General features: G+C 37.4%; 1 protein-coding gene across 3 annotated transcripts in view; it reads left to right on the forward strand.

Annotated features, from left to right (window-relative positions):
- Positions 1-26,424, forward strand: part of LOC100891421 — an 82,950-nt gene that overhangs the window by 41,579 nt on the left and 14,947 nt on the right. For 2 of the 3 annotated variants that reach the window (XM_011663573.2, XM_031000483.1), the window contains exons 7-10: positions 8,652-8,829; positions 17,917-20,404; positions 22,420-22,461; positions 25,967-26,193. In XM_011663573.2, coding sequence (XP_011661875.2) covers positions 8,652-8,829; positions 17,917-20,404; positions 22,420-22,461; positions 25,967-26,193 — 2,935 coding nt within the window. The remainder of the gene's footprint in view (positions 1-8,651; positions 8,830-17,916; positions 20,405-22,419; positions 22,462-25,966; positions 26,194-26,424) is intronic. The other variant, XM_031000484.1, reaches the window with a different exon arrangement.

Consider the following 26,424-nt stretch of genomic DNA (forward strand, 5'->3'; position numbering starts at 1 on the left):
TCTTGACTAATAGTGTGAGCAGGTCAATTGTTTTTACTTTAAAAATCTTTTTCCAACATAATTAGCAAACCTAGGTGAAGTTCTTTGGTGATTTGTTGGTATGGCTTTTGTTTTTAATTGTTTTTATTTTTTAATTTATTTGAAACTTCCAATGCTTATTGGATAAGAGGTTAAATGATGCTTTTAAAGTGGTGAATAAAAAGTTAGTGCTATGCTTGGCTTGGACCGCAAGTAATCTTATATTTGGGTAGACTTGTTGAAATTTGTATGAAGGGATTAGATTTACACCGGATTTCAATTAGTGTTGTGAACATTCTTTTCTTCTCCTTCTCATTATTTTAGAAAAACTAGTCGTTGAAAGGAAAATAATGAATTTTCATATTTCGGTGACAAAAGAAACCTGTGCATGTATGACATGACATTTTCAAGACAATAACAAGTGAAAAAGAAGTGGTGAAAGAATGGGACATCGTGTGAAGAACATAGAAATAGAACACCTAGAAGAAACATGATGATGAACTTGATTTGATTTTCTACATCTGTCTTGCGTCCTAGATCATGTAAACGAGAAATAGAGAGAAAAAAGAGTGAGTGAACTTGATATGTGAAACAGCTGAAACTTAAACTGTGTTAGGTGTGGTAGCAGAATCCTTAGGTGTAAAGTTCAGAGTCAACCGCAGTGTCAAATTAGGTTTCACTTAGAGAAAGTAACACAAAAAAGTGGCTGATATGTTGGAATGGGAAGAAGTGTGATTACTTCAAGAGATAGGTCTCCAAGTTATATTTATAAATATTGCTAGAAAAGGGACAGGGGAAAAAGTTGTATACTGTTTCTTTATCATTTTATAGTTTTGTCTCCTCCTTCATAGCTTCATCAATTGAATCATAACGTCATTTTGTATCCCTTATGTTTAGTCTTTTGCTTCTTTATCATTTCTAAATATCAAGAACATGTTTTTAATGCATTTTAGAATCTTTTGTCTTGACAGTTTTCACCCAACATATAAATTAACTCAGAAAATGGAAAGCATTTTTAACATCAATAACCATGTCATATACCTATATATCCCATAACCTGGAGGCCATTAAAGGTACTATGTCCCTTTTGCAGCCAACCTCAAATGCTGTAGAACTATGCAGGAATTATGAATGTGTCATGTATGTCCTATCTGTGAAATTTAAACTTTAGCAGTGTCCTCATATTCAAATTATGCAAGGAAACCTGTTTACTTGCTAGACTTCACTGTCAGACACTATTGAGTGACTGACTGGCTTTTTTTCTTCTTTGGTAATAACATACATGAAAAGAGTTGTAAAGGGTACATGAGCATTTGTCTACATCAATAACCCACTTCTTGTGATGGCCAAGATTAAACTGATTGAATCTTTGCGCAGCATAAAACGTATGACCATTCGGTACAATTGTCTGAAAATCAAGACTTTTACTTTTAGGCTCTATAGCCCTAAAGTCGATTTGACAACTAATAGTCGTTATTTTCCCACTTGAAGACATTTTCAAGCCCCACCTTTTTCAGGGAAGTTCTAAATTAGTATTATCTTTCAAATGCAGTTGGAATTTAACTTTTTCATTTTGTTGGCCTGCAAATGGGACATAGTACCTTTAAGGCAACAATGAAATGGACCATATACACATCTTCTCTTATTTCTCTGTATCTTTTTGTCAATATATATAGGTAAAAATATCCTATAGAATATTTTATTCATAGAATAAGAAATACTTGCCTGAGTTATTGTTCCTGATAGCTTGTTATAGAATGCTTGGGTTTGTAAAAGACCTTTTCCCTTTAAACATGCTTATTTTACTTGCTATGTAATATTTGATTTTTAATTTCTTGCATACATATCAAAATAGTTCTCAATTTTGAAGTCCATAAACTGATTTTAGAATAATAGCCTTCATATTGTTAAGTTTTTTTTACAAGAAAAATGATTTTGCATAGAATTATTCTAAGGTGTTGCAGGTGGATGTAAAGTGCTCATTCATGTTTAAGGCAGGGGCTATTTAGGGACCTTGAAGTCGGGATGGAGAGGAAGAGGAAGGGGTAGAGGAAAGAGAATTATGTTAAGGAGGGAAGGAAACATGGAAGATTAGACCCGGACGGTGACTCGGCAACGTCGGACGTCTACCTCAGGTTTAAGGGTCCATCATTTGAGTGATCCCCCACTGTGATCCCTTGTCACCCTTCAAGCATTGAAGACCACCATTTTTTGTCAGTACCTGGGTTGCAGTGTCTTGAAGTATGCAAGTAGCTTTTCGTATTTTTCCAATCGTCCAATTATATGCCATAGGTGAAGAGAAGCTTATTTACCCTTGATATTGTATGGGTGACCTATTTTCTGGTATATGTCTTTTAAAGATAATCGGCAAATTGTATTGACGAACTGAATGTGCAAGAGTCTCTCTCTCTCTCTCTCCGTATCCTCTTAAAGACATAACTGTTCCTAACACTAACAGTGTAAAGGAAATTGCCTCTTGAGGATCCAAGAGGCAATGGATAGGGTAATGTGGGGGGAGGGGGAAGGGGGGCAATGGTGGGGGGGGGAGGATCGAGGGGTGAGGGAGATTGTCCTTAGACCCTCAGAGGAGCTACATGTAGAACCATCTTTAAGCAGTACGTAGCAGACCATTACATATGACAAATAGACCTGGGGGTGTTTCACAAAGATTATAAGTCGAACTTAACTCTAAGTTGGACTTAAATATTATGGAGAGCCATTTGAAGTCTTATAACGAAATACATTCAAAAGCAAAATTCAAGTAGTTTAGACTTTTCATAAATTCCACATCAAGAACATGAAATCTCCCATGATAATACAAAAATATGAATGATTTGAAACAACATTTTATGTCTTTTGAAATAACTTTTACGAAATATTTTCAAGGATGCTAACAGCTTTCCATAGTTGTTATAGTCCAACTTAGAGATAAGTTCAACTTAGGATCTTTGTGAAACACCCCCTGTTTGGTTCTCTCCTGTGGATCTTACCAATGACTTGACTCAAGTGCCTCCAGAGGATGCTAGGGCCAGGATGAGGGATTTGGGGGCATGGTTAAAGGGGATTGCCTTTAGACCCTCAGATGTGATGCTACATGTCGAACCATCCTCAAGCAGCAGGGGCAGACCATTAAATGTGACAGCTAGACCTGTTTGGCTCTCTCCCGTGGAACACACGACTGACTTGACTCAAGCGCTCAGGAGTCGAGCAAGGAAATGAAAGGAAATGGCCCAGGAAATTGGCACAGGCTAGAAGTCCTGAAGTCAATCAAGAAATGCTCCCAGAGTTATTTTTGCACCATCCGATGAGCAGAAAGCTATATTTTGCCTCACCAAGAGAATTTCTTGTTGTTTTTGTAGTATTTGGGCATCTATAGTGTCCAATTGTCTGATATATATTAGTACAGGCTTCAGATGTAAATATGGGTAGAGAATTTTGATTGCAGGTGATGAAACAGGGAAGCCTCTCTTACATACCATCTACTGAGGGCAACACGCTTTAATTCTGTGTCATTGGATGAACTTGTGCCCTTCTTGTTCTCAATATATGACATACAGAAGTGATTCATTTACAGCAGAGTTGTAGTTGATACATGCAAATGAAGATGAGGAGTCAAGTGACCAACTGAAGTATCTATACAATGAAATTGAAGAAAATGTCATCATATCCCATTCCAATAAAAAAATTAAAAAAATTGATATTTCTTACTTTGGAATTGACATTTACACATTGATCTTAGGATGGGAAAACTGTTAGAAAGAGCAGGGATATTTTGCAAAGGGCACAGAAAATGTGTTGGCTGGACACCAATACTCAAACAAGAACAAACATGTACAGGAATTACTCATCCTTCCCCCCTGCCTTACCTCCTTTTGTGATGGAACATAGGAGCGGAAACCATTTCTCTCGTGGGAGGATGGTTTTAGCATCTCCTGCCCACACAGAAACATTGTCACTCTTCGCTTCACTGCGAAAGATCATGACTGGGGAGAATCGGCAGAAAAACATCGAGATGAGCTGTTGACATTTTCAAATGTTAACCACATGAATGTGTTAGTGTGGGGATAAGGGGTTTATAGGAACCCCCCATCAACATGTATTCACATTCTCATGAAAGGTGTATACATGTATTGATGTTTTAAAGCCATTCGTTAAGATTCAGTGTGGTGCATATTACTTTTTAAATGCACTAATCAACATAATGATTTATGTTGATTAGTGCATGTATTACTATACCTTCTTTTCATCAAATGGGTCAATTCTTTTACCAGATTCTATGTTTATAATTTAAATAAACAGAATTTAAACTTGTTTCCATATGCACTGAATTCAGACCTTTAGAGAAATTTGATTATTTATTGCATTGCTTGTACCAGCGGATATTGCATTTCTTGAATATCACTTTCCATTAATTGAGCTCATTAGTTTAAAAAAAAACAAGACCAAAGATACTTTTTCATCATTGTTCATAATGTCTTTACAACATTTTTGTATTGTGTATTAATTAATCTATTAATAAATGCAATTTTCTTTTGATAAAAGTATATATATGTAATCAATTTCAAATCCAAGACGAAAGAATTGCTTTGCAAAAACAGGAGTATTAAGACATATAAAGTTAAAATCCCCACTCCAGATCAGTATGCTTCCTTTTGCAAAGTGCAGTCTACTTCTTGCGAAGTTTGGAGCATATTTTAGTGCTACCTAATTGTCTTCCGCTGTAAATGAATCCAATCATGCTATTTCTCTTTACTTTTTAGATATATTTTGCTTACTGTTGGGGATTGACTGATCCTTTCTGTCTAATCCCGGCTCCCCTTTCTCAAGGTTGTCTTCCAACTGTCTCCTCCTAAAGCAACCCATTTCTTCCCGAAAGATAGAAAACCTCTAAATAGAGATACAGACAGGGCTTCCGTAGCCTAAAGCTAGGTACCCCCTCTTCTCTCTCTCTCTCTCTCTCTCTCTCTCTCTCTCTCTATTTCTATTTCTCTTTCTATTTCTCTCTCTCTCTCTCTTGATTTCAGGTTTTCTCTCTTAATTTCTCTTTTTCTCTTTCTCTCTCTTTCTCTCTTTTTCTCTCTATTTCTCTCCTCCCCTTTCTGTCCCTATGTTATTCTCTTTTTATATCTCTCTGGTTTTCTCTTTTCATATCTCTCTGTCTATATTGTTCTGCCTTTTTGATTGTGTATCTTTCACCCCCCCCCCCTTATCCCCTCTCTCTCTCTCTCTCTGTCTTGCTTGATGATCCTCTTGTCTTGTTCGAGCATAGCTCTAATGAATTCATCTTCCTCTCCTGATCCTGTTCCAAATTAATATCTTGAACATCTCTTTCATTGATCTTGGAGATGCAGGTTGTAAATTAACAGGTTCCTTGAAGCATTGAAATCCACCTTTTCAACACTTTATGGAATTATGAGCTTCCTTTTGTTCTATTCAGCTCCTCTTTTGAGAAAAAAAGCATTTTCAAGTGCTAAGGTATAGAAGGCAATATAATCATCTTAAGTACTTCTACCCTCTCTTAGCAAGTTAGATGCATTTTCTACTACTACCTGTGTTATAATTCTCATCAATCACTTATATCCATATTTCTGATTAGGGTTATCATATATGTTATGAACAAAATTGTAGGTCAATAAAAAAAAAGTTTATAAGAAGCATGATTTCATGGATAGTGACATTAATTCTTGCTTTTGTCTGAAAAGTGGTAAATTTTTGTAATACTGTAATTTTTCGTAAAACTTTTCTAGATGTTTTAACTCTTCAAAAAAATGTTAAAATGTTGAATAACACATTTAAGGTATTTTGAAAAGAAGTATTTAGGTTATCTCCATATCCATGTATCAAACTATACCAGGAATAGTTGAAAATCTGATGGATTGGATTTTAGGATTGTGTACAATGTACTTCCTGGTGTTCCACCTTCTCTATCCCCACCTGTGCTGTAATAACTGTGTGATGATGGTGCAAATTTGTGCACAATGTTTCTTTTGAAATGGCTACTTCCTGGATAGGTTATGATCCCTACTAAAGTCACAGCTATCAACAACTCACAATGCAGAACACGTACATATCAAACCTGCTGGATTAGAGCAAAGACATTATGTTGGAGGAAAAAAATTAGGCCAGAAATATTACCAGAGTATCTGGCTTGATTGAAGAGCCTAGTGAAAGTAGGCTGTACTCAGAAAGCATTGACAGCTAGCACAGATTCCAGCATCCGTTTCCAGGGGAAAAAGTCCCCAAAATCTCATGGGGTTTGAAATCATGTGGGACACCTGAGAAATTATGTTGCTGTGACTATGCAATATAATCACTTTAATGAGTAGATATAATTGTTTTGTCTTTATTGAAGAAAAGTACATGAAACCTTGATATTCGGGGGATGACTAGCTCATCATTGTCATTCTTTTGCCAAATGTCAGCTTGTCTATTTTCTGAAAATGCGAACAATCAACGTATGAACAATGAAAGACAAGGTCAGCACTCGATCATTCAATGGCATGATTCTTTCCAGGGTCGCTTAGGGAATTTCTCTGTGAATTTCAAAACTTGATTTGGAAGAGGAAAAGACTCTGAACCTTAATGTACGTGACATTCTAACGCAAGGAAGAAGCGCTTGACATTTAGGATCTAGCTGTGCACACTTACTTTCCAATTTGATGTATTTGAGGTATTCCTTTATGTGTAGAAACAATGCTCCGACTAAACTCACTGTCTCTGTAAAATGACTTTCTAGGTACAATCTGTAAGATGTATATTGTTGTGATGGGATCTCTGTTGGCAAGTTAAGATGCTGAAAACTTCTGTCCTTTAAGATTGGATGCTGCATCGCTTCTTGGAAATTTGCGGTCAAGTGGTTGCTACTGTGTCATGGTTTTCTTTTACAGAAGACACTTGAAAAGTTCATCTGGGGAATAAAGTTTTATCAAGAATGCTTCCTTGCCCATTTTCTGTGATTCAACCATAAATTTTTCAACAGTATTCCACATGGAGTATTCTTCTGAGACTTTGTCTCCACTTTTCTGTTCCAGGACATGTTCTTCAAGCTACTATTCCTATGAATGTCGCTGAAGGGATTGTGCAAGATTTCACTGTTTCTTCGTACCTTTTACGGATCAGAGAATAATATATGTCAAACTATTGATATAATACAAGCTCAATCTGTTACTGAAAATTAAGAAGACATTGATGTATGTCAGTCTCTCTCTCAATCTTGTACCATCCATATTGACTTTGCTGCTTTCTTGTCAGTGCTCTGATTTGAGATATTCCTGACATACCTTAATGAGGTAAGATCCTTGGTTTAGACCCATCACTAAGAGGAATTGGTCTTGACACGTTTCGTCAACTAGACATTTCCCTCTGAAATTGTGTTCCCTGGTTTTCTTCCTTCCAGGTTTTGGTGGTGTGTGGAGTGAGACTGTGATGTGCTTCTGATATCAAGATTAGTGCAATTTTCATCTGTTAACACATGAATTTCATGCAAGTCTTCATTTCATAGGAAATTCGCTAAGCAGAAATCTGAGGAATATAAAATATATTAGGGACTTATTTAAATTGTTCAATCAAACCACTTCCTTTTGTTATTGGGCAAAAGCAAAAACAGCAGGTCAAATGATGGAGAGCACAGTTTATGTCATTCTGGTCTTGTATCTGTTTGGTACTGTTGACTTATCAAGCCAGTCCAAGGTAATGGAGATCCATCACATTTTCTATGTATCATTATAATTGTAAGTCCTGCCTCTCCTTTGCGTGAAATTGTGAATTGTGTCCAGATGCTCCATGCTTTTGTAATTCGAAACAGAGGAGCAATACTGTATGCCTGAGTGTTACAATTAAACTCCATATGACTTTTTTTTAAACTTATAGCTGTGCGACTGCGGAGTAAAAAATCTTTTCCAGACGAAAGCGGCTGCTGGGGTTTTCTGTTCTTTGCTTCTTCACTCATGTTGAGATTGATGCTACCCCGTATTTGAATGGAGACATGCTTGAATGTTTAGGAATACATGCTCCGAATGATGCCATTCTGGATTTCAACCACAGTTTTCCTCTCACCAGATGCAGAGCTTCTTGAGGACGAGCTAGAAGGGACTTGTGTCGTCTGTCGGCTTTATGCCCCACTGAGCCAGACATGAAAATAACAATGTTGTACACATGGAGAACTTTATTTAACATTTGGTTTTCCTGATGTAAGGCATCTGTTTTGTTTTTCTTGTTTGCAGACGAACGGAAGAACGATCATGTGTCCTCCTATAGCATGTTGAGAAAAACTGAGAGGATTTGATATCTACCACTTATTGACAGATATGCTGTATTATACATAGTATGAAAAGTGCTGACATTTCATAAAACCACTTGATCTTAAAATTGAGTTTTAGCTTATAAACACATAAATGACCTGATGATATCTTCACTGCATGCTTTGCAAAATTATCTGCTTATATTGCACCAGAAGAAGGATGTTTTTCTTTTTGAAAAGAATATGAGCTAACACCCTTCTGGCTCTCAGTATATGATATGATGATTTCACAAAAAGTTCAAAAAGTTACATGGATTCTGCTTTCTTACCTCTCAGCATGTATATCAATTTTCTTTTAAAAAAAAATTTCTTATCATCCTTGTTTTCCCTGTAGAGTTTACTGAGGAACAGTTGGACCGACTTATGTCTTCCGCCAGTGACACCCTAGACTACATCAAGACGGAGGCTGTTCCTTTCATCCAGATGGTCATGGAAGACTTCATCAAGAATGATGAGATTCAGATGGAAGGGAGGAGGATCGTGGCCTGCTTCGGGTATCACTCTCCGAGAAGGTAGGTCATCCCGCACACAAACATTAACCCTTTCGATAATGAATTCTCTCATTCTCGCAAGTTTTAATACAGGGACCACACGGTTACTAGAGGCAAAGGGTTAATACCTCAGTCACACCGACAAGACCAAGATCACCTAACAACAGACCGAACAAACAATTATGTTACCCTTTATGGCCGAAGTTAAGTTGGTTTGGAGTTGGTTTGGAGTCGGTGTGGCAGCAAGTGTGACTGAGGTATAAGACCTGTGTTCATAATGGCAGACTAACTTTAGTTCAGGTTTAAAACCTCGGCAGTATTTTAAGATAGTCCACCGATTTATAAAGAGCCGAGTGTGGATCCACCCCTCTATCGCATAAACATTGCAATTCTGTCACTAACTGAACAAACAGAACTCATGTCAGTATGAAAACTTACTTCTTGTCATTTTCGTGACTTTATTTATTTTGTTTATTAATTTTTTTAAAGGTTTTCACTAATTTACACAAAAGAAAGATTGACATTTTGACTTGTTTAAACCGAGTTCCACTTACTAGGTTTAATGGGCAGAATAGCCGTGAAAAATGTAACCGGCATTCCATAAGATTAACCATTGATAGCAAAAGGACATTTAAAAAACGGATCTTAAAACCAGGATAAGAAAAAATCCTGCTTAGAGTTATAGAGACTGGAAAAACACAAAAGTAGGCAGAAAGAAGAAAAAATTAAGAAGGAAGAAAAGGCTTGTGTTGGGATTTTTTCCCAGGGTTAGGATATTAATTGGGGTGAGCCAGCTAAGAGCAGGAAGGCTTACTCTTGAAACAAAGAGTAGCAACAGGCTGCTAGGGGGGATCATCCTCTCAAAGACACCCCTGACGATAGCGGCGCTGCCTGCCCTGGAAGAAAGGCCGATGGAAACTCCCTAATCCCAAGCAGACAGTGAATCATAGTTCCTCCACTAAAATTTCTTGTATTAACCCTCACCATCCCTCCTTCCTCCAACCTAGCTTGCAGGCTCGGTCCTAAATACTAAAAGTTCTTCAGTTGAGAACGTGATGTGCCTCCTTGCAGTAGACCTGTTTATAGTTACCTCATCCCAAAAGGATCGATGTCTAAATAACAAAAGACTTTACAAATATGAAAAGCTCCCTCTCTTTGTATTTTGAAGTGACTTCCTTCAACCTTGCAACGTCCTAGATACTACAAGTTATTTAGTTGAGAAAATGATGTGCCTCCTTGCTATAGACCTGGTTGCATTTACCTCATCCCCAAAGGATGTCTAAATAACCGGAGACTTTACAAACATGAAAAGCTCCCTCTCTGTGTATTGTGAAGTGACTTCTGATGTAGATCCCCTGCACATGCCTTTTCTTTTGCATCTGGTAAACATTATAGTTTGATCATGGAGACAATGTGAACTTTCAGGGTGCAGTATAAGTGGAAATCGTATTTAGATCAACCCTTTCTCCTCAAGGCAGTATCAGTAGGGAAACTAGAATGCTTTATAACAGTTGAACATTATATAAGCTATCAGTTCAAGAAACTTTAAAATTGCATTTGGGGGTCAAAATGAAAGAAAAAACTGATTTTTTTTTTCTCCTCGAGTCTTAAAACAAAAAATAACTTGAAAGGGCTTGTGACATTTCTTATTTGTTTACCTGTTGGGGCAAAATCCTTTAAAGGTGAACAAATTACTGTGTGCCTCAGAAGATAATTCTTCGGAGCCCTCACCTTTTTGGGGCCATTGATGTAAATGATAAAAAAACAAATCATTGTACCAGGAGACCTGACATTAAGATGATCAAAGAGAGAGATTGGCATTCACAAGACTTGCCTTGAATGTTTTTCACATTTCGATGAATGGTGACGAAAGAAGAGCATCGAAACTGCTCGGTCTAGTAATTGTTCGCGTAATGGGATTGTGTCCCTGTTGAAGCGTTCTTCCTCTTTCTATGCGCCTCTCTTGTTGCTTATTTGTGCGATATGTTTATCGTATCTTATCACGAGTGTCTTTAGGCCTCATTGTCTGTTCTGTCAAATAGTTCATTCAATGTGACCTTTCAGTTGATGATATGTACATCCTGACACTATAAGTAGCGCATAGAAATATATGCATGAAAAAAAATCATAAGTGAGATAAGCGATCAAAGTGTGACAAATAATGGTGATAAACTGTAGTTCAACATCTCACGTCAAAATATACTGTAGGGCTAGTCTATCTATGATGAACAGAAAGTTTCATCTTTACATCAATGTTAATTCTTTGCCAATTTATCCCCCACCAAAGCTTAAAATGGTATAATTATCGACTATCGGCAGACAGACATAGCACCCTAAACATATAAACAATGAGGTTTTGTGCAAGTATGATTCAGTCAAGTTACAAAGAAAGAGAAATATCAGTAGCCATCATCACTCTCAAATTTGGACGATAGAATGAGACAGGGTCTACTTGATGAAAGATTGGCACTTTTAAGTCGAGTACAAGGAGTGACAACACGCCTTGTCAACATGTGTAACAAGCTCCAGCGTGTGATGGTATAAGAAGCTGAGAGGGATTATCTCAAACTGACCCTTCCCGTGAATCACTTCGGGTTTCCATGACGACTCGTGAATCAGCAGCCCCAAACCATATTTCGCTGAACAAAAATTTATAAAAAAATAGAAAGTCTTTAAGATAAGATCCAAAGGAGCAGAAAAGATGAAAAGTGTGGAGTTCTCGAGGAAAAAAAGTTCCAATTATCTAGAGACTGGCCGGTCAGAAACAATCAGGGTCACCCGGTCAGAGATGCAATCCTTGTGGGTACAGAACATTAGGAGCTTGTGGATAGAAACCAGTCCCAAGAAGAGAACCACTGTCACTAGAAATTACATGGAGATTACCATTGGAACTCTTTTGTGGACTTTAGTGTCTCCATGAATCAACATCAGAAGTCTAGATAATAATCAAATTGCCTTTCTTGTTTGCTTTTTGTCCTTCTCTTTGTAAGGTCTGATATTTTGCACCCCCCGAAATTGATAAATCATGATACTATTATGTGGGATAAAAATTCTGCTAAAATTGCCTGAATACTCACTGACAGATGCAAATTGAATTATGACCAACAATAGCATCATCTTTGTTGTAAGTTGTCTTCTCTAATGCAAAGTGTCATATAAACACCGTTCAATTGAATTAGGGGATAAAAGTCTGTTGTTGGAAATAAATTTACCCTTTGTATTCCGATAGTCTGGTTATTAGAATTTGTCTTTCCAGGAAGGAATTCAACATCATTGATGTGATTAGATTAATCCTCTATTGTGAATATTGGAAATTATGTTTCCTAGTTTAGAAGATTCTAAATTAAAATTAAAATTAATTGGAACTGTACATTTCCTTACCAAGGAGATGTATTTTTGTTGGCTTGCAATCACAACACCAAATTATTAAAAAAAATATTGGAAGCAACAAAACAATCTAGCTTTGTTTTGCCAACAACTTATGTTTTTATAGTGGAGGGTATTTATAATGGGGTGGTAAAGATATTCTAGTTACCAATATTTTGTATGCAGCTGTTACGCAGACATATAACCTAATTGTTTAGATAAAATCACAAGTAACTCTTCCCCTTTTTGGGGCTTTTGTTATTGAAATACTATTAATGTAGAGGAAGATACATTTTATGCAGTGCATTGGCAAAAGTGGCAAAATGTCAGGAAAAAAAAAATGAGAACAGAAAAGGGGGGTATTTTAAACAAGGGAGATTAATTGAGTTGATTGGTGATTGGTACATGCAGAAGCAAGCTCCCATAACTTGATTTCAACAAAACTTTATGAAAAAATGAGAGGATTAAGTAATGAAAAAATATCAGTGAGATGACTTAAGGATTAGGAAAGTTTCCTTCACATAATGATTTTTGTTAAAGATTCAATATGTTCGGAGGATTGAGAATATCATGTAGATGATTAAAGGAGGTAGAGGGGAAAGAGTTACGTTACATGCAGTGTGAGCCAGCACGATCCCGAGAATTTAGCCTAATCTTGTGGGGATTAAGATGAGGATATCTTAATCTTCACCTGGTTGAAATCATCTTTCATCTTCCTTGCTTCTTTCCTATTCCACTGTCTGTGATGAATTACTCATTCTTTTATATATGATGCCTTCAAGATCATGTCGGGAGGGAAGGAAACTCGTAGCGGTGGGAGAAGGGGAAAAAAAGTACAAAGAAATAGGAAAAGCAAACAATTCTGAAGATAATTTTTGTCCGGGAAGTTCCACATCAAGTCAAGTTTCAACAAGCTGATTAAGACATCAGGAAATGAGCAGACAGAATAAGGACAAAAATAGGAGTAAAATCTAACCAATAGTCATCAGGTTTAAACAGGCAGTCATATAGGATGGACATGCTGTAGCATTTCAGCCAAGGATGGTTGTAGTAAACGCTTAAACATATTGCAGTAATGTGTATATTTTTCATGGATTCTTATGAATCCTTATCCATTAAAAAAAAAACTGTCATTAGTTTAATAAAATGAATTTGTAATGAACCTGTAATTAATCTTCTTCAGTCTCTCTTAACACTTTTAAAGGTAGTGCAAAGTTTTGGGAATTGGATGCCCCTGTGGATGTATTATAAGCACTAGAAAATTAAGCCCCTAAAACACTTCTGCTTTCGAGAAATTGAATTAATCAAAATTTAGTCAATATGAGTTTATCTGTATTCTTGCTCCTATTCATAAATGTAACATGATCATTTCATTAGACCATTCATTTGTATTATTGTTCAAAATGTAGTATCCAATGAAAATAAATACATTAATTTTAGTGAGCATATCCCTCTCTACAGGCTTTAACAAAATATGTTCTTCTGTTCTGACTTCTCTTTTGCTCAGAACTTCTTCCTCTTCTTCATTCATTAATTCTTCTGTATTCTCTATTTTTTAGTTTCATTTTACGTCTTCTTTCGATTTGGCTCCTAGTTCTTGTGCATGGGCTAGGATACGAATGGATTAGCATTACAACATTTTGATCTGTTTAGTCTGCCCCACCCATTTAATAGATACAGTTCTATCAAATCCTCTAGACGAATGCCGAGGATGTTGACAACATCAGAAAAAGGATGCAGGGTGGAATTAAAGATTTTTCTCCCTGTCAATGTTGGTGGCACCATGCATGCTTGTATAGTTGGGAGAAATATTGAGACTGCATGGTTTGCCAAAACCAAATGATAGCTAGGATTAATCCCAAGATTTAGTGATCACAGACACGACATTCCAATGACATTCAGCGAGTTAATGATACGATGGTCAGGCCTCTCTGTCTATTTATCTGTCCTACAAAATGGAATAATAAAATCTCTTCATATATTCTAGTAAATGGAATGGCATTTTGATATAAACAGGTTAAAAATAATGATTGTAAAAGGTAGTTAGTTTTTTTAAATTTCAAAATATAAACCATTTGACAAAATCTTGCTGGAAGTCATATTTATGTTCAAATAACTTTTGCACAGTGAAGTTTATGTATTGTGCATATGAGTCAGCTAGGACTATTACCATATGCCCATATTTCTCTGCTCCTTATACCCAACTATCTCTTTAAAATCTTGTGCCAAATATTTAACAGAATTAATTTCATTTTCTGATGAAATGTTATTCATAAGTACCAAAAAAACTCAAGATTAACTGTAATCTGTAGGAGTAAAGAATAATGCATTTTTATTCCTCTCATCAACCAAAGTCAATTTCGTACGTCTTAAATTCAGTGGATGTTTTTTCTTAGTTTTGAGTCATCATTATCGTTATTCAGACAATGCTGTGGTTTAGAGGTCAAGGTAGATCAAGGCTAATTTGACAATAATCTTCCTTGTCAGGTTGATTCTTAAAACAAACTCTAATGGAGTAAAAGTACATAGATGGGTTAATGGGTTCTTACCACAAACATTGACTTTTGATGACTTTTGATGAAAATGGCCAAGGAAGGGGATTAAGAGGGATTAAATTTACATCTTAGAGTTCGATGACGTGATACTGCTTCATAAATGAGAAATTATCACCTGTTGCATTCTGGGATTGTTGAATTCCATCATGCGAAACCTGTGGTTGCATAAAGTTTGCTCGAAAGTAGCAAGGTGACCATGATTCTGATCATTGGATGGTTAGGTTCATTTATTCTTTAGCAAATTACACCTGCTTAATGGTCATGGTTATGGGACAGACTCTTTCTTAAATTGTGTGGGATTAACTTTTGATATGTGAGGTCAGCTTTATTTCCGAATCCATAAGTCTTCCTGTGGACGGTGTATAATAAGTTTTCAACCTAGATTGTAAATGTTAGGTTAGATTTGTAGGTGATCTTGTTATTTGCCATCATCCAAAAGTATCAAAAGTATCAATTTAGGATGATGAGAATGCTGGTTATTAAATGAGATGTGATGGCGTATCATTGGCTTCCCTAGATTAATTCTAATTACCTCTTGTTATATTGAAGTAAACAATAGATTTGCCTGAAAATTACCCAAGTTTACCCAAGTTTATACCCCATGCTATCTGTGTCCATTCCATCAAATCCTTTTCAGTAAAGCCCATATGGGTCTCTGATAACTATATTATATCACTGTATTCTTTCTGTTTGTCTGTCTGTAAGTCTGTTGCCCTCTCTTTCTATCTCCCTCTTGATCTCATTTTACTCTCATTACTCATTATTTTGCCTGTGTCTTTAATCTTTTTTTCTCTTTCTCTCTTTCTGACTCTCACTGATTTACTCTCTCTCCCTCCCTTTTTCTCTTAGCATTCTGACATCATGATATAAATAGAGTTAGTCGATGCCTGCAATGTATCACAGAATCGTGATAACATGCAACATCAATATATTCAAGATACAGCAGACAATTAATAACAGCCCCTCTTTTCCAGTCCACCCGTTTCACACACTCCTAACCCTTCCCTGCCCAATTATATCATTGCCCCCTCCCGATACAGGGAGAGACACTTTCCTCTCCTGAGCACAGGATATGAATCAGGCCCACTCACATAACCCTCTTACGTTTGTCCCAAATTATGACAGCCTAACTGGCAGGTGATGACCCTGTCCTGCGTGCTTCCCCCCTTGTTCCTCATTTTTGTTTTTCACTTTCAGCGGGCGGCCTAAAAATAGACTTTGTTTGCGTACGCTGAGCTACCGATTCACGCATTCAGAACTTCCAACAAAAGATTTTAATCCCACTTACTAAAAGAAAAATCCATGCAATTTTCATGAATCATATTTATATCAGCCAATTCAATAGGATATCATTACTGGATATTAATTGTCATTTTTTGGGTATGGTGTTAGATTTATATATGAGTCCTCTTTCAGTAATAGTTTGTTGTAATATTTGGCATTTCGATTCATTTCCTGTTTTGCACATACAGCAAACTGATCAATAGATAATAAATTAAAGGTACTTTTGAAATGTTTTCATCAAGTAAAATGCATCCATAGTATTATGGCAACAGTGTATTTTATTATGTGTGCAATGAAATCTTCAGAACTACAGCAAGCCTCATTTTATATATGTTACTCTTTAACATCTCATACATGTACAAGCCCAAAGTTACATCAGTTTGACTTTTCTTGCAAGTGTCCCTAACTTGTTTTGATCAGGATTTGTATCTTGTTCGGCCTGATAATGATTTTTCACTTTGAAACCTGAAATTTTCTTGACTGAGACAAGCTCTGATGTACATGTAGAAATCAATGATTCATTGCAATGATGTATCATTTTTATTTTGAATGTCAATTATTGAAATTTTGGATTTTAAAGATTTGATTCTTCATCTTTGTAGTAGCTTAATTTGCACATTTTTCTATAAAAAAAAGAGAGAGAAAACAAATAACAAAATATCAGCAAAATTAACCCCTAAAATACACAAGCCAGTATGCAGTTCTGATGACCTATCAAAGTTAAAGGATATGTTTGCATTATGATGGATGAGGCCTTTGCTATTGTGAATGACAGCAGCACCTTCACACTTTGTAGAATATATACTTTACTATTTCACTGCTAACTATATATAGGTAAAGAATGACCTTGACTTATTTAACGAGTGATGCTTACTGGTGCATTGCTTTCTCTCAGCATGTTACAATCACAATAGTTATTGACACCCCCTCCCCCCCAAATCAGGAACCTATACAACAGTAAACTTTTGTACATGATATTGCACCCATGGTAATAAAGTGATGGTGATGGTTTCTCCTATCGATAGGGTGTTCATTTCGTTATTGTATTATATAACAGATTTCTTTTTCTTTTATTTATCCTTTCTCTAATTATGACTACCCATTTGACTTTTATGAAAAATTATCTCTATTTGTTATTATTCTGTCTTTTACTGGGATTTTTATACAGAGACCTTTAAGTTCTTGCTTCTGTTACTTGCTGTGAGCTGTCTAATACAATCTTTCACTCATACTATGTTGCTATCTTTCCATCTTATTTTGAGTTTTGAACACGCCCTCTGAGAGTCTGTCCCTCACCCCACGCTCTTGTTGTGTTTTTGTTGGCGCGTCTCTCCCCTCGTGTCCAGTGTCTGACAACTGCAGGGCAGCGAGGGCTTGACAAGTTAAAATCCAATCAAAAATAAAATTCAAGTACAGAAGGCTTAGTGATTAGGGGGGCAGGATGCAAATTATAGGTCTTCAAAGTGAAAAACTAAGTGAGTCGTTAAGAGCAGTGCAGCCTGTTTTCACTCATGATTCTGCAATAGGTGTGGTGCGCTGATAAAATGAGAATGCCTTAGGGTACGGGCTGAATATGCACACATAGGAATACTGCAAGAGTGTACATGCCTAGACTGCGATAGTGTAAGGCTTATAGTTGCCATTTTAACTGCTGTGTCATTAATAAAAAATCTTGTATATGTGACTATGCAGTGTTATTAATTGCCTTTTTGCTTCATGTTATTTACTAAACTACACAAGTCTCAGCAAAAGCTTGTAGTAATTCAGTGGCAAGGTAATGTATTACGGCAGCATGCAATCTAATTTATGCCATTCTGACTTACAATAGACGTTAATTGTCAGGTCACTATTTTGAAAGGTATATTAACATTTATTTTCTATTCTATTCCTGTCTTCTCTGCAGTATTTTGGGGACTCCAAAGAAGTCCCATTCCATGCCAAGGACCAAGAAGGCTAAAGTAGATCTGGGCCCTTCCAAGGAATACCTGCAGACACGGAGAGTCACCTTTTCCAACGTGTTGGATGTGAACGCCATTGAGACCGTAGAGCTCGAGGACGACGGGAGCCCGAATTATCGCAGGAGACACTCTTTCTGCGTAGGAGACATCAAGATCGCCCAACAACGACTTCAGGAGAAGGACAGCGAGATGGGTAAGACTGTCTCAAGAGCTGTGGATGACTCCAACATCAAGTACCAGTGCCCAACACCGTCTGCACCGTATGAAGACAGCGATATGGAATCGAGTCAATGGAAAGTGCCACTGATTCAGATAAAGGAGTGGAGAACTGTCGAAGGAGAGGACGATGATCATGGTTACGAACGAGTTATCAACATTGATCATGATACCGGTGGAGATGAGGCGGGTAGTCCTCTGAAACCTGAGAGAGGAAATTTAGAGGAAGAGGATGATGAGGATATAAATGCTTATGAAAAGGTGGAGGTAGATGAAGGGAAGCAGACTGATGCCAATGAGAATGACTATACAGAGCTTGAAGCTCTAATGGCTCAGCTTGAAGAGATTGCTGGACATGAAAATGCAGCCGATAGAAAGGCATCGGGAGAGGATTATGATCAAGTTTTTGATGAGGCTGAAAGTTCTGATGTAGATGGATACGAAGTGCCTATGACCGAGGAAGAAGTTTTAAAAAGCCGAAGTGCAAGCATGGAGAACCTTGTGGACTCCATGGAAGAGGACGATTTTGGGGTTTCCCTCGCGATTCTGTTTGATGATTTAGGGGAGGATGATGATGGATATGAAAAAATTGAAATTGGAGCTCAGGAAGCATGTCCGGTAACGGCTGAGGCAGGAATTGAAGACGAGTGTGTGAAAAGTGAAGTGGAAGCAACAGAACAATGTATTCCCAAACAGGAAGAAGAGGAAACCATGGAGGATGAAAGGAGCCGTTTCTCTGAGTATTCAGAGATAGACATTGTAGAAGCACTGGTAAAGTCTGGGCTTATGAATGCTCACACGGACAAAAACAATTCAGGTCAAACGTCTTCCAGTGTAGATGCAAATGAAAGTGAAATGTCGCAAACTGTAAAATGTGAAGTTGAGACGCCTCGTCCAGACTCAGGGGAAACCAGACTCAAGGAGCAGGCTTCCACAGAGAGTTGTGAGGAGTCCGTCTTCAGCGATGAATCAACATGTATGCTTCTTAGGACAGAAGAAGATATCAAAGTAGACATGGAACATGATGGAAATATGAAAGAAAGTTGTGAGATGGAGACCAGTGAATCAGACATTAGCAATGCTGATGACAACATCAATAATGTCAATGAGAATGAAGAGGTTCAACCAGAGGAGAAGAAGGACAATGGCGAAGAAAAGGGGAAAGTCACCACCCGGTCTTTCAAAAAGTCTTTGAACAGCTCCTATAATTCTATCACAGCAAACCTTTTGCGCAAGAAAAGAACTGCTGAGAAACGTCAAGGTAGTGTCTTTGGTGAGGATATCAGAATAGAGAACGTGAACTTCCGTGGTGACTCATTGGACTCGGATGATGGTTACCAGGATAGTGGTGACTATAAGGAAACAACTTGCAGCGATGTCAACAACTCCTTTGGGTTTCCAGCTCCTGCAGCTGAAGATGGACAGTCTGTGGATTTGGAGTATGCCAGTGACTCTAGTGCAGGTCAGAATGGTCTCTGTGATGATCCAGTGTACGACAACGTGTGCATGGACGATGACGACAATCTGGATAGGAATGTATTCAATAGCAGTCCGGTCAGTTCGGTCAGTGCCACGTTCACAGAGGGTAGCGAGGATGCTGTCCAAGAAGAGAAGCAGGAGACACAGTCCATGGGTTCCCTTGAGAACATCTGTAACCTTGGTGAACTCCGAATGCGTAATGTCATCTCTAAAAGCATCCACTGCCTCCCGAGTGGGGACAGACAGCTGATGAAAGAAGCAGAGGAAGGTACACCACCTAAGCCACGCAGGACATGGTACTATCGCTCCAGCGCTGACGTCCGCAAGAGCCTCATCCGTAGCTTCGGCTTGGACACGGATGGAATCATGCGCAACCCGACCTACGCACAGGTTTCCAAACCCAACTCCCGTGTCATCCATGGAAGCCTCCCAGGGCGTTCCAATCATGGAGCAGGTCACAGGACGATGAAGCGTATCCCTCTGACTCTGAGCCGACACAGCAAGATGATCTACAAGGAGAGGTTCTCGTCAAATTCCTCTAAGCTTGGTAGGAACACCTCCCATGATTCAGGGGTCCTGACTGGAGATGAAGATTCCAGATCAACCATCAGAGACAATGAGATTAATCAAACACATCTCTACGAGGAGGTTGCTACAATAACCAGCAGAGGTGGGGATCGCTCCGGAGCTAAATCAGAAGTCAGGAAGACCCTCACTATGGATGAGGATACTACTGAGGTGAGAAATCAACAAGTTTGACTATTGTTACATTTCTTGCTCTCACTAACACTTTTACCCTACATTTATTGTCTTCTCTTAAGAGGATAACCCCATCAGTAATCAGGCACTTTTTCACCAAGCCATGTATATAAACATAGCATGATTTCATATAACGTATAAAAATGTAGACGCATAGAAAATGGGAAGTAAGATTACTAGAACACTATGGAAGCATTCTTATCTCCCAGTTGTAAATCATTTAAATGCAGAAACAGAATTTTCTGTCCCATAGGGATTAACAATTAACCAAACGTTTTCTTTATTGGGGTGTAAAGTTGACATTCCTACTTCTTTTTACTTGAACCACCATTGTTTGTAACTACAGACACTGAAATGTATGTTGGAATATTGAACACAAAGAGATACCGTTATAAACAAATTACTATGTTAACTGAATTTTATTCTATGATCATGTACGTCATTTGAAAGAACTTATTGGCAGTGGAAGAATACAAATTAAATTACTTCCTGTGCAAAACCCCTTGGTAGACAGCACCTGGCTTTCATCTTAATTCATAATTAACAGATAGCATGCAGTTGTAGTTATGACTTTTATTTTTTACACTGTAAGTTCCTTAGCCGCGACTCTTCACTACCAGGAAATACTTCTAGTACACATTCTTATATTTCACAATTCCACTTCTAGTAAGGCATGGTACAAGGTTATGTTTTGGGGTTATTTACTATAACACCCATGTTCAAGTGTTGATTGTATGACCAAAATTCCCATTCTTTGAGGGTAGACAAAATGTTTTTTGGCCTCAGACAAGTCCAAATTGGCGACACCCCAAGGGACGTCACAATAAGACGCTTCCTCAATGACCTTTACGGTCTTCCTCTAAACTTCCCATGGCCGTAGGTTACATCCTACTGGTCAGCCCACGTCCAGCCACTGTGTGTTTTTCTCTTTAGGCCTGTTTTCATCAGCTCAAGATTGCCAAATAACCTGCTATTTTAACTATCCTGATCGCAAATTATCCAGCAAATTTGCGTCTTCATCAGTCCGATGTTGCAATTTGCAGGATATTTGGTCGAGATAATCATCCCAAGATATCTTGGTCTAGTTTGCAACATATCCCCCTATTTTGCAAAATATCCCGCCATTTGTCCGGTGCGTCTTAATAATATCTTGAGCTCGAGTTTTGAGGTCAGGTCTCGAGCTGATGAAGACTCGATTTGTAACTTCTGGCTTATTTCCCAAATCAGAAATAGCGGGCGATTTGGCAATCTCGAGCTGATGAAGACATTCCTTTTGAGAGACACAGTTTTCCCTGCAGGGTCCTATAGACTGCCATAGAATGAAGGAAGATGCCTCCAGTGTACCCCCGTCCTCGTGGGCACCTTCTCATAATCCAATTTTATGGACGTGTATTGTGATTGTGGTTGGGATAGATCCATGTATAGCATCCAAGGTGTACAAGTGTTATGTAAGCCTTACCATGTGAGGGTTGTAGACTTGGGCGAAGTGCCATTACATAATTAGAACCACTTCCCATTGTCCATCAAATCTTGTGATTTCTTGTGACCTGATTAGAAAGTGTCACTTTCCTTTTTTCCCCTTTAACAATTAATCTGCCAGTTCAATTTCAAGAAGTGATATGTCTTTCTGCCAGGACTGTCCATACAATCTACAAGTCTGACAGGAAGTTTTCCCATTAATGGGGATGTTGTTGTTGTTGGTAATAGTTTAATGACGTTCATTCAGTATTGAATATATGTTTTTTTTAACATGTGACAATGAAAAGAGAATGGTCTTTCTTGTTTGTTTCATATTTTATGTATTTAGTGTGTAGAATGTAGATATGGAAACTAACATGCTCTATTAGACTTATGATTTAACTCATTTCGTCCACATATGATTTGTTTTACTGCCGTTATAATGCACCACATACCAGTACTTTGTTGTGCACTATTAAATTGGTTTTATTATGATTTCTTTCCTGCTTTAACACATCATTTTATGGTTTATACAGAAGGTTCAAAAGCCCAGTATTGAGACTGAACGTTTCTCTGAGGTGAGACGATGAAATAGATATTTTTTCTGATATCAAAACTTTGCTTGTTAATTCTTCGCCTTACAGTTTCTACTCATTGAAATCACTTATCTTCTGCATTTTCACTTGCTTGCAGTGTACACGATAACAAACTTGTATTCATACTTTCAAAAGAAAATCAGTGTGTATTGCAATGCTGGCACTATTGTATGATGTCTTTTTTTGCGCTTCTTTTCCCTCTACAAATATTAGTTCCCTTCGTGTCATTTCCTTGTCTTTATATTTCTGAAACAATATCTGTATGCTTGAACTTGGCACTTTATCTGGTTTTTTGTTACTAATATTCCAAATTTGCGTGTAACCTTTTAAAAGTTGGTCCATGCTTAACCATGTAATTTATTTTCCATCAGCAAAAGAATGTCCTAGCTGTTTACTTCCCTTTTTGCCTTTGAATCCTACTCCTCTTTTCTTAAATTGTACTGCTTCTCTTTGAAATGAAAATATAATTGTTTAGAATAGTAAATTGTTAGCATTATTCCTTTCTAAGAAGTGACATATGATAATAATCAAAATAGGGATGGGTTTAAAAATTAAAATCCTTACTCTTGCGATAGTCTGTGAAATTAAGTGTCATATTCAATGCATTATTATATATTTTAAGTTATCTGCACAGGTTCACCCATTATCACCATTTACTTAAATTGTTCTTTCTGATTTCACTCTATAATTAACAGACAACAATTGTCATCAGTTATGTGTACTGTCAGTAAGGTGGAAATGTTGTCTTTATCTCTCATACAACACATATGGAATCACTCTAATGAGTATATTCCTTGCCTGTGGTAGCTTTTTCAGCAAGATATTGAATGGTTTGACCTGTCTAGCCTTCCACTCATCTTATCTTTGATCCGAAAGAGAATTAAACCAGACTATAATCAATCCTCGACAGGGCAATGATTGTATCCAAACCCGATCCGAGTTCATTCGTCCTCGATTGGTCTGGTGATTCTGATGTCACGCTGACCTGCTCACCTCCTCGGTGCAGATCCTGTTTACGTCAAGATGAATTTAGATTCTCCACCTCTCCTCCTTCTCCGTCTTGGCCCGGCCAAAGACGGTCCCCCCTCATGCTTAAAATAGGCGCAAACTGTCTGTATGTTGAGGTGGTCGATGTAAACCACGCTCGGACGCTGCTATGATTCAAGATAGGGATCATTTGAAAGGATATGAATGTGTCAACATCACTCGCCAGCATCACAGACCTGTAGATTGTTAACTCCAAGAATTATTAGCCTGGCTCTCCCACAGTAAAGTATTCTTTATTGCTTGTTGCTAGGGTTACCCGGGGAAGCAAGAAACAAGAAGTGGAGATAGGAAAAAGCATATAAGAGAAGCAGTCATCACTTTCGGCACTTGCGCATCATGACCAATTAACTTGCTGACAAGCGCCTTTAACTTTAATTCGCTTTTTGATCAGTTAGGGTTCTTCTGTTATGTCTGTAATAAGGATGATGAACTTGCATTTTGAACAAGTTGAGATACACATGCCTGTCATCCTGTGCCTTTTTGGTAGAAAGATTATAAGAATGACTTTGAATGTACTTGTCTCTCAAATTATCATTATCATTCCTCTCACAATCCTAACATTCCTACATAGTGTAAAGCTCATTTTCTCAATAACACAAGTTTCTTATATTTCCATTGTCACTTTGAAACATTTTTGGAGTGGTCAACATGTAAAATTTCCTTGGTTATTTTTTTAAAACCATTTGTATAAATATAAATTAGTAGCCATAAATTGAGAAGTATTTTTAGTATAAATTATGATATCCTTTTATGAATTCAGACGTCATTGTAATAGTGATTGACAAGAGAGTAGTGGAAAGTTGGCAAGGAACAACATTGTTGTGATATTGGCAGATTTTATGTTCCTGTGACCTATTTTTTAATTATAGGTTATTTATTTTAGAAAAATTTGATCCATTTCCTCTCTAGTCAAGGGAACAAAGCTCAGTCTGTAACCTTGTCTATGAAGGCTGCATTCATTGTTCTATTTCTTTTCTTCTGTATTATCATTCTTAGTGAGGGAGGGAGCAGTTAACAGGAAAGGAAAAAAAGTGAATTAAGTTCTTGAAGGATTTGTGTTGGCATATGGTTTGTGTAGAAATAAAGTGAGTTTTCACTTCTTGAAGATTCCTAGCAATGATATTATGTTGATATTTTGAGCCCTGATAGTTTCACGTTGTGTTTCTGCATGAGTGCAATATGAATGTTTCTCATCCTGTCATGCCATGATATACCTCATTGTAATCTCCGATCAGAATTCAATTAAGGCTCCATGGTAATTCATAGCAGTTGAGTACTAGCCTGATGTGTTCTTTGCTGTGTCGATCTCATGTCTACTTTTTCAATTTTAACCTAAATGTCTTTAAAATACTTGTGTTTTTTGCTCATTTCCCATTCTCTCTTGTGCTATGTGTGCAAAAAATGAGTGTGTATGTTGTGTGGTTACTACTACCGGTATTTGTTAATGATATCACTGTATATGCCCATTTACTCATCCCCAAACTTGAATCATTGATTTTTTTTGGTCTACCATTTACATTACTGGAAATACCCATTAAAAAATGTTGAAGTTTGCTCATACTGATTTTATTTTGGTGAGCAGAGAGCATGTGTGACTTGCCAGTGCCCTGCATGCATAAGCCTGGAAGCAAGGAGAGTCACACTTACCAAAGTTTGCTTTTACACTCCCCCAAAAAATCAGTGAAAATTTGGCAGGCATTTAAAAAAAACACACTCCAGAGGTAGATTTTTTGTCGTGTTTGCAGGTATATAGTTGCTATGTTATGCAATTATCGGCAAATCGAAGGAATGTGAGAAAAATAAAAAATCTATGGTTGCCGTCTCAATGCAGCTCATGTTAACAGATTCTGTGTCTCCTGTTCAGTCTAATTCTATATGGCCTTCATATAGCACAGAATCATGTACTTTATCTAGATGCATTCGTGTTGTACTTAGAATTTTGCATTAGATTTGTAATTGTGGTTTTTGGTCTGTATTTTCATAACAATAACATTCTTTTGAAATAGATGAACAAATTGATGTACAAGCAGTCATCAGATTGAATATTAATTGTAAACACAAGTAACCCTATAATAGTCGGTTCCAAATGATGCGCTTTTATATTGAGAAATTTATATTCCCATCTCACACGATGATTGGGAGATGATGAGTGAATCGTACATGTTGCTGAGTATATTAAAGTGATAGTCTTTCAATATTTTTGTTGCTCTGTTTTTAGTGATGATAGTTTGTCTCACGAATGAAAAAAGATATTACATGAAGCAAGGCAATCAAAATAGTCAAGTGTATATTAAGAATCGGCCTCCTCATAAATGCCCTTTTGCAGATACGAAATGACTTTTATATATTTATCATATTTCGTGTTGATGTAATAGATGAACAGTGGACACAGCATGATAATATCTCACTCTCTCTCTCTCCCTCTCCCCCTATTTCACAGACTACCTATGAGGTTTGCACCCATTGGGTCAATGACCAGACATCAGAGGCCATCAGCATCTTTGACCGACTGACCAAGAAGCTTATGTCCCCATACTCCATCATTCCCATGGTGCGAGAGGTGGAAGGCATCCGGCGGAAGAGCCTCGGTAATGCCATAGAGCAGGAGGAAGATGGCATCGACTTTCCAGCCTGGACCAGTATCCTCAATGTCTTAGCCGCAGATGAGTAAGTACACCTTTGTTATCATTTCTTTTTCTTTTTCAAATAGTCCGGTGGAGGATATTCTAATGCTTTTGTGTATTTCTACCGAAATCACTTTCCAGTGATTAGGAATGTCTTTTGAGCATCTGTGATAGAGAGTTCGGGAGAAACGATGTCTCAGGGTTTATCACTTTGTTGATCCAAAAGCAGCCAAGATACGAGATAACAATAATTAAATTATACATACATAGACAC

The sequence above is a fragment of the Strongylocentrotus purpuratus genome, unplaced genomic scaffold (genome assembly GCF_000002235.5).
Source record: "Strongylocentrotus purpuratus isolate Spur 01 unplaced genomic scaffold, Spur_5.0 spur5_scaffold_6, whole genome shotgun sequence".
NCBI lineage: Eukaryota > Metazoa > Echinodermata > Echinoidea > Camarodonta > Strongylocentrotidae > Strongylocentrotus > Strongylocentrotus purpuratus.